This window comes from Hordeum vulgare, chromosome 7H (genome assembly GCF_904849725.1).
Source record: "Hordeum vulgare subsp. vulgare chromosome 7H, MorexV3_pseudomolecules_assembly, whole genome shotgun sequence".
In the NCBI taxonomy this organism is placed as follows: Eukaryota; Viridiplantae; Streptophyta; class Magnoliopsida; order Poales; family Poaceae; genus Hordeum; species Hordeum vulgare.
In genome coordinates this window covers 549,875,447-549,885,140 of record NC_058524.1, presented here as the reverse complement: position 1 = coordinate 549,885,140, position 9,694 = coordinate 549,875,447, and the positions used below count along the sequence as shown (strand labels likewise).

Below are 9,694 nucleotides of genomic sequence, written 5' to 3'. Positions count from 1 at the left end.
TAGGTATAGACTAATGAATCATATCCTTTTTATTTTGCTTTGCCAGCATTGTGCCTGTCGACAACAACCGCCCCACGGGAGAGCCAAGGTGCGGCGTCGCTGCATAGTGGTTCCAAGAATGAATATCTCTAGATGTATTTTAGTTTTAGATACATTTATTTCTATCCATTTTTATAACAATAGTAATTTCGCACAACGGGAGTAGCACTAAGCGATAGGGCAACTCCAACAAAATATCTTGCGTGTCGCCTTGATGCCACAAAACACAATGACGTGTTCATGTGCAAACACTATTTCATCTCGTGAAAAAAAACACAAGAGGCGGTAAAAGGAAATCAGGACAATTGAGAACCATACAGCTTTCCACGTTCCAATCCACACCTATAACACCTAATTTATGTTATTTCATACAAGCTAGAAACATATCAGAAGATTCTACCCTTAAAGCCTTTCAAGTTCCTAGCCACATTAGAAATAGGATTCATCTTTGCAAACACTGAGTCCATGCTGGGATCAAAATAGATGAAATCTTCTGTCAATTAACAGCTAATTTATGTTCTTTCATACAAGCCAGAAACATATCAGAAGATTCTACCCTTAAAGCATTTCAAGTTCCTAGCCACATTAGAAATAGGATTCATCTTTGCAAACACTGAGTCCATGCTGGGATCAAAATAGATGAAATCTTCTGTCAATGAGGCCATCTTGTCAGAATGACAATGGCAGGAGCTGATAAGAAGATTATTCAGAGTGCCATGTCCCCGAGCTATGTTGTTGAAATCTTCGTGGCGCCCAGAATATGATTCATCATATGGATGCACAATCTTTGCCCCATTAAACTCACAAGAGAAGCATCGAACTTGCATCAAAATAAAATAAGGAATTAGATTATTAAGAAAGGATATAACAGAGCACGCATTTAGATCCTACCATATGTCCTGACTTGGCATTTTTCACCATTTATAATACAAATTTCATGATGTGTACTTTTATAAAAAAAACTGAATGCCACACTGTCATATACTTCCTCTGTTATGACCGGTTTACATTATAGCCGGCATAGGCCCATTTAGCCAATCTGGAGCAGTTATCTTAAATAGTATTAGGGGCTTAAGCCCAGTTTATGAACTTATATATAATCATGTAATCCGCACCTTTTGAGATTAAGCAAGATCAATATTCTGATCGGCTCCACATAGTAGCCGGCACCCCAAACCCTAACCCTCTCGACCTCCTATCTCGCTCCAGCGGGGGCGCCACCAACCACCCCTCCCCTCATCCATACCGACTACGAGATAGGCCTGGTAGACTAGGCAACCCTACCAATTTGGTATCAGCTAGTCCCGGCTCGATCATGTCGACTCCACCGCCCATCCCCAGCCATCCGCCAGCAACCGACTCTCTGCCGCCGACCTCTCTGCCGCTGGCTTCTCGACCGACGCGCCTGTCCTCTCTGGGCCACCTGCCGCGACCGTCGTGGACGCGCCGAACATGGCCGGCCTCGTCCTCTCCCCCGCGGGCGAGCATCCGCGCGCTGCTCGCGGCGCTGTACGCACAGCAGCAGCTCCCGGTGCCGTACGCACAGCAACAGACGACGGCGTTCTTCCCGACCATCGCGCCGCACCAGAGTTCCGCAGCGCCATCCAGCGGGCCACGCCCCTATCGGGCGCGCCCATCCAGGCGGTGACGTTTCCTCCTTCACCATCTCCGCTGCCGGCATGGCTGAACGAGCCAGTCTACACGGTTGGGCCGAGTCAGCCCTCCTTCCCACCACCGGCTGTGGTGCAGCCGGCCGGGCCCCTCGCGGTCTCCTCGGGGACGAGGGAAACCCCTACCGCAAGCAATTGTTCCACAGCGGGACACTACAGCCCGCCCTTCCGGCCCGTCCGCAACGGTGCTTCACCACGCGGAACAACCGCTGGCCGTCAGCTACGGCCAACATCCACCGCGTTTCTCCAAGCTGGAGTTCGCCACCTACGACAACACCGGCGACCCCCTAAACTCGCTCAACCAGTGCGACCGGTTCTTCCTCGGACAATGGACGCTCGCATCCGACCGCACCTGGATCGCCTCCTACCATCTCCGGGGTGCGGCACAGACGTGGTACAACGCCCTCGACCAAGACGAGGGTGGGATGCCGCCATGGGACCGCTTCCGCGACCTGTGCCTTATACAGTTCGGGTCGTCTGCCGTTCCGCTCCTCGGTGCGGGATTTCGCCGAACGCTTCCAGGCGCTGGCCTGCCACGCGTCACGCATCTCGGCCCTCCAACGGGCTGAACTCTTCGTTGGCGGCCTCCCCGACCACATCCGCGTGGACGTCGAGATGCGCGGACCATAGGACCTCAGACGGCTATGTACTACGCACGTGCGTTCGAGCAGCGCGCCATCTCCATGCAACAGGCGTTTCCGGCTCGAGCTCCTCGCGTTCCACCTCGGACGGCCACGCCCGCGCCCAGTCGGCGACAGGGTCCTCCACCCCGGCCGCGACTCGCCCATTTCGGCGGCTCACCCCAGCCGATTAGGTCGAGCATCGCCGCCAGGGACTCTGCTTCAACTGCGACGAACCCTACGTGTCGGGCCACGTGTGCCCGTGTCTTTTCTACCTGGAGACAGTCGACTACGTCGAGGAGGATACCACGTCTCCCGAGCCGACTGAGGAGACGGAACCGGTTGATGCAACTGCACTCGGGGTCTCCCTCCATGCCATCGCCGGCACCCGGGCGGACAAGACGATGATGCTACCAGTCACGGTTAATGGGGAGCGCCTCTTAGCTCTCCTCGATACGGGCTCTACGCACAACTTCATGCGCGAGTCTACCATGCGGCGACCGGCCCTTCAACCATCCGACGGCGAGCAGTTATGGGTTACCGTGGCCAACGGTGACCGCTTTCGCTGCCACGGGATTGCACGGCAGGTTCCCATTACCATTGGTGGCGAGCACTTCGCCATTACTTGCGTGGGCATCGACTTGGGCTGCTTCGACTTCATCATCGGTGTGGATTTTCTGCGGACTCTCGGTCCCATCTTGTGGGATTTCGGTGACGTATTGCGCCCAGGTCGCAAGGTGCAGTGGCAGGTGCGGGCGGCGCGACGACGACACCAGCTCCACCACAGTTGATGAACAACGTCCTCAAGCCCTACTTGCGACCGTTTGTGCTCGTTTTCTTTGATGATATTCTCATCTATAGCTCCTCTTGGGCAAAGCACCTACAACACGTCGCCATCATCTTCAACGAGCCTTGGGCACACCAACTCCACCTTAAGCGCCCGAAGTGCTCGTTTGGCACGACATCCGTCCCCTATCTCGGCCACGTCATCTCCGTCCAGGGAGTCGCCATCGATGCCGACAACATCGCGGTGGTGGCATCTTGGCCAACACCGCACTCGCCCCAGGCACTCCGCGATTTCTTGGGACTGGCCGGCTACTCCCGGATAAATCCGGGAGTTTGGCCATCTCGCCGCGCCGCTCACATGACTGCTCCGCCACGACACCTTCTCGTGGGACGAGGAGGCCGCTACTGCCTTTCGGTCCTTAAAGGAGGCGCTTACGATTGGTCCGGTGCTCTAGATGCCAGATTTTGAGCAGTAGTTCATGGTGGACTGCGATGCTTCCAGCCTAGGGTTCGGCGCTGTTCTTCACCAAGGCTCGGGCCCACTCGCCTTCTTTAGCCAGCCTTTCGCCGCACGTCACCATAAGCTCGCAGCTTAAGAGCGGGAGCTTATCGGATTGGTCCAGCCAGTGCGACACTGGTGACCTTATCTCGGGGGGCGACATTTCTTGATTCACACTGACCATTACCGCCTGAAATTTTTGTTGGATCAGCGCCTATCCACAATTCCGCAGCACCGATGGATCAGCAAGTTGTTCGGCTATGACTTCACCATCGAGTATCGGCCAGGAAGCCTCAATATTGTGGTTGACGCCCTGTCACGACGTGATGCCGATGACGACGCCTCCGACACCAGGGCACAGCCCTCTGCATTGGCCCCGGGCCCTAGTTCGTCTTCATCGACGACATTCACCGTGCTACTGCCACGGCCGATGATGCTCAACTTCTTACGAAGCGGCTTGAGGAGGGCGACTTGCAGCGCCGTGGCGCCTCGAGGACGGGTTACTTCTCCACGGTCGACGCATCTTTGTTCCCGATCATGACGATATCCGTCACCAGGCGATTCTCTTAGCGCACTCAGCCGGCCACGAAGGGGTGCAGAAAACACTCCATCGCCTCCGCACCGACTTCTATCTATCGGGAGACCGTGCGTTGGTGCGCAATTGGGTGCGTTCTTGTGTCACATGCCAGCGTAACAAGACTGAGACCTTGCAGCCAGCCGTCTTCTTCAGCCTCTTGAGGTGCCTTCCCAGGACTGAGCTGACATTTGCATGGATTTTATTGAGGGCCTTTCCAAGGTGGACGGCAAGTCTGTCATTCTCACGATGGTGGACCGGTTCTCCAAGTATGCGCACTTCATCGCGCTGAGTCATCCTTACACCGCCACTTCCGTCGCACGCGCCTTCTTCGACGGCATCGTCCGCCTCCATGGGTTTCCCTCTTCGATCGTCTGTGATCGTGACCCGGTGTTCACTGGCCAGGTGTGGAGGGACCTTTTCAGATTGGCAAGCGTCAAGTTACGCTTTTGAACGCGCGTGCCATCCCCAGACCGTCGGCCAATCAGAAGTTGTCAACAAGGTAATTGCTATGTACCTGCGCTGCATCACCGGTGATCGACCCCGAGCTTGGGTGGACTCGCTTTCATGGGCGGAATACTACTACAACACTTCTTACAGCTCCGCCCTGCGAGCCACTCCCTTTGAGGTGGTTTATGGCCGGCCTCCTCCGGTCATCGTGCCTCTCCAATCAGGGGCCACACGGACTGAGGCAGCAGGCGCAATTCTTCGCGACCGAGATGCCATCCTGGCTGAGGTGCGGCAGGGTCTTCTTTAGGCCCAGCAGCTGTCCAAGAAATACTACGACGCTCATCATCATGAGGCAGAGTTTGCCGTGGGGGATTGGGTGTGGCTGCGGCTTCTTCACCGTACTACGCAGTTACTTGATCCCCACGCCAAGCGCAAGCTGGGAACTCGCTACGCAGAACCCTTTCAGGTGTTGGAACGCATTGGCAGTGTTGCCTACTGCCTGCAGCTTCCTCCTGGTGCACGTCTCCATGATGTCTTCCATGTTGACTTGTTGAAGCCTTTCCGTGGGGAGCCATCGGCGGCTACACCGGCTCTTCCGCCCACATCCGACGGCCGCATCCTTCCTGCTCCAGACAAGATATTGAAGGCCCAACAAAGCCGTGGTGTCTGGCGCTTGCTTGTCCAGTGGCACGGGCTTCTGGAGGAGGATGCTACATGGGAGAACCTGGAGGAGTTCCGTCGGCACTATCCAGATTTCCAGCTCAAGGACGAGTTGTTTGCACAGGCGGGGAGAGATGTTATGAGCGATTTACACTATAGCCGGCGTAGGCCCAGTTAGCCAATCTGGCCCAGTTAGCCAATCTGGCCCAGTTGTCTTAAATAGTATTAGGGGCTTAGCCCAATTTATTATAGCCTGACAACTTATATATAGTCATGTAATCGGCAGCCTTTGAGATTCAGCAAGATCAATATTCTGATCGGCTCCACATAGGAGCCGGCGCCTCAAACCCTAACCCTCTTGACCTCCTGTCTCGCTCCAGCAATGGCGCCCCAGCGCCGCCGACCACCGCCGCCACCTCACCACCCCTTCCCTCATCCATACCGACTACAAGATAGGTCTGGTAGACTACGCAACCCTACCATCCTCTGTCTCAAAAATAAGCGTCTCAAGCTTAGTACAATTTTATGCTAGAGCTAGTACAAAGTTGAGACATTTATTTCGGGGCGGAGGGAGTATTTGCTATCATTCTCATTACCAACTTGTAAACTCATTATGTCTGGATATACATTTTCTGATACTTCTAGTGACATGAAAAAAAACATGCCTAATTTTCTAGTTGTACGAATAAATAAAGGGTGACAAACAAACAACTCAACTAGAGTTTGAATACTTCGATGGTATCTCTTACAATCATATTAGAACATTATTACTGTAAATTATCAATGCTCCAATTATCTGGAAGTTATTTCATATCATTATGCGTCTTAAGAAAAAGAATTATCATATAATTAAACAAAGTAATATTTCATATCAAATAATGTGCAGATAAATAAACCGTGACAATTCCTGTGTGTAAAGGGAAACAAAAAAGGAAGATGCAGTTCTATTTGGCCACGTCTTCTAAGCCCTACCTCTATTATTCAAATGCAGCATCCATAATAAACCACGTCATCTTTAAAATAACAACCATCATATTGGGTTGGTCATCAATCTAAGGCTTTGGATCATAAATTCCAAGGGGAGTTCAAACCAAGAGCCATCTTCTGTAATAATATGGAAGTTAAAGGAACCATCCATCAACACTGCTGATACACAGACAACTGCATTTTCTTCAAACCATCGATAGTGTTCTCTAGAACACTGATTTCTTAACATATTAGTGTTCGAGGTCTAAACTACGAGATGGTCAGTGCTGACGCTAGTGCATGTGCATCGCGAGTATGTCCAACTACTAAGACCTTTGGCTACTCACGTGGCTCAATAGGGGCTGGCGCTAGCGCATAAATAATCATGGCTGCATCCGTCCATGGCTCCAAGTGAGTACACCGACGACATGGCTGCATTGCCAGGGAAGTGTACTGTTTTTTCTCATATTTCTCATAGCGCGGCTCCATATAAATGCATTAACAGAAATGCTAAGAAATTTCGCCTATGCATTTTGGCTATTCGGCACTGATAAATTTTCCCTTCCAGTTTTTAGAAAACAAGATTTAATTCATTTATACGAGGGGCTTAACTGCGCCTAGTAATCAAGCTTTGTGATAGGAGAGAAAAAACTATCGTCCAATTTGTATGACAGTAATGATATACAGCTAGTAGTGCAAACATATAACTGATTCGACCAACTATTGTATGTTTGCAATTGTTAAATATACAGGCAAGAATGACACATTCAAATTGCCACCAGTACGTGCATGAAAAGAGAGAGCTGAGAGCATACCATTATCTATGCGAGAATCTGATATAGGGGAGCACCAGGATGGTCTCTTCCGCTTCTCTTTGACACTATTGCTACATTGAGCGAAGAACAGTTGTGGAGCTGCAACAGCAGAATTTGGTCCCTTGGCTGTTGCCAAGAAGTTGACATGGAAGTACTCAAATGGGAGCCTCTTCTTAAAAAGAGCAACACTTGATCCGCTCGGTACATTAGGATTCACACCGCAGATGATATGAAGTTTATAGTGCACCTATAAGTAACAATGCAGAAAAGGGCAGCCAATATGTGAAAAAAGGTTTTGACCAAATGAAAGTAATTGGTGCACGTTAGAATTCACAAGGAAGGAAACAAAAAAACAGAAGCAAATGTACCAACCCCATTTTGCTGAGAGTAGTCGCTCAATGCCGCCTTGACCTTTCTGACAAAGAAGTTCTGGTCGCGACGAAATTTTTTCTGGAACTCTGAAATGAACCTTTTCTGGTTTTTGCTCAAGACATGTGAGTTAGACGTCGCCTCGATCACTTGCTGAGCCTGCTCCTCGGACTTGGTAGGTGGATATTTATGTGGCAGAGCCATGGTGAGGCATTCAACTCTGTCGTTGGTGAGTGTGCCCTGCAATATAGCTAACAACTTGGCAGACTCCATGTTCAACGAAGACGTGGCAAATTTCACCAGCGCATCAGGGTCATCATGCCATGAAACAACCGCTGCTTGCTTATAGGCGTCCTCGTAACTGCCAGACAAAAAATGATCATGCTTCACTGCCTCACGGATGGCCTTGTGGACATCAGCATCGCTCCTGAACAGATACCAGATTGCATCGTGCTCCGAGATAGAGGGGAGACAGGTGCGAAGGAAAACAACAAGGCCGTAAAAAGAACAGCACTCAATGCGTGTAAGCATGTCTGTGCATATCATATCCACCTTAAACTGTAGCTCAAACTTTTGGGGCGTGGGAAACATGGAGCCATACCAGATGGTGTTGAGGATGATGTTGGAGACAGGATCGTTGGGGCCATAGCAATATCCACCCCTGAGGAGGCTGCGGTGATGACGCTTGCGCAAGCCATCCCGAGGCAGCTTGGCAAGTGCCTGCAAGTAGTGCCCATGGATCTTGCCTAAGAGCAAAAGCTTCAGAGCCAGTGTGTATCTGAATGTCAACTGAGGCCCAAGCTTTTTCTGTGCCCTACTCCTCTCTATGGTTTCTGCTGCCTGCTCGCTTCTCTTCCTCTTCTTGTTCTTCTTCTTACCACAAAGATGATCCAGTGATAGGTTGGTGACAACATCCATGATCGTAGGCTTTCTGGTGAGCAGCTTGGTGACGCTACTGATAGTTGCAAGCGAGAGAGGGCCTTGTCCAGCAAGAACTGCGGTGACATCGGCCAGGCAAGAGGCCATAGTCAGCGACGCTTTCACCAGGACGTCTGGGTCAGGATGCCTCGCAGACACAGCGGCACATTCCAGGGCGATCTTGGCTGTAGTGGAGGTAATACTAAAGGAGTTGCACCTATTGCCACGATCCCGCTCGATTAGGCGCACAGCGGTGAGAAGATCGGCCCTGGCCAGGAGCAAGTAGCTCATGGCTTCCCTGCCGCATAGGTAGCGGTAGTGGGAGGTGAGGAAGCTGACAAGACCGTCAAGCGACAGCCGCGCGACGGTCGTAGACTGGTGCCTGGAAAGCGGCAGTTCGAAGACAAATAAGTCGTTGGTGTCGGTGATGATCTTCGAGAGGATCCAGTCCGACGACGGTGCCTCATCCCTCTCCTCGTTGTCGTCGACGGATCCAGGCGTCGGTGAAGGGATGTAGGCGATGGTGTTGGCGATGATGTTGGAGACTGGGTCGAGGAAGCCGATGGGCATGCCGGCCTTGAGGAGGCGCGCGGCCAGCGAGGGAATCGCCCCCAACGGAAGCCGGTCGAGCGCCTCCTTGTAGAAACCATGGATATAACCGAGCAGACGGCATATATCCTGCTTCTGATCTGTGAGGAAGGAAAGACAACGGTCGCCGATGAGGCGGTCTTGCTTGCCATGCATTGTCAGTCGAGTTGCTTTCCTCGCCGGCGGTTTCTTGTGGGTGTGGATGGGGAAGGTTGGGGAGGATGGAAGGAGAAGACCTAGGGCATCCACGCATCGAACTCGCAGACCAAAGACGTCGACCTCCGGCTGATTGGGCCGGGCCGATTATGCAGGCCTCAATTCGGCTTCCACTGGTGTCGGCAGCTACCCGCTTATATGTACAATAGCACAGAAAATAGCCCACGTATTTCAAAAAACAAAAACAAAAAAGCCATGTGGTGCCCTCTTACACGAGCCGTTCCGCTCTTAGAGCATCTACAGCCACACTTGCAAATCTAACACGTCCGCGAGTACTCACAAGCACGTCTAAAAAAAACTACTACATCTGAACATCTTATATTAATTCCTTGAATCCGTACAAAAGCATGCAAACATATAAACATATGTACTACATATAAACTATCTACCCTTTGTCGGATATTTTGACGATCTCCATGTCCTCCGAAGGATTGATGTGCGGCAGCTGCAGCTGCAGCTCCATCCCCTCTGACGCCTCTGTTGTGGCCCCCTCCAACGCCTCCGGGTGCTCCGCTGAAGCTTCC

The 9,694-nt window shown here is 51.8% G+C and overlaps 1 protein-coding gene across 2 annotated transcripts; it reads right to left on the bottom strand.

The window, feature by feature from the left end:
* Positions 1-423: 423 nt before the first annotated feature.
* LOC123409547 lies at positions 424-9,168 on the bottom strand. 2 transcript variants are annotated; one of them, XM_045102417.1, is made up of 4 exons: positions 7,452-9,166; positions 7,080-7,326; positions 686-859; positions 424-529 (listed from the first exon to the last, which is right to left on the bottom strand). In XM_045102417.1, the coding sequence occupies exons 1-4, from the start codon at positions 9,108-9,110 to the stop codon at positions 426-428; spliced, it is 2,184 nt and encodes a 727-aa protein (XP_044958352.1). In that variant the 5' UTR covers positions 9,111-9,166; the 3' UTR covers positions 424-425. The 2 variants fall into 2 exon arrangements, with proteins under 2 accessions (XP_044958352.1, XP_044958351.1); XM_045102416.1 differs by having other exon boundaries at positions 424-859; positions 7,452-9,168.
* Positions 9,169-9,694: the final 526 nt, after the last annotated feature.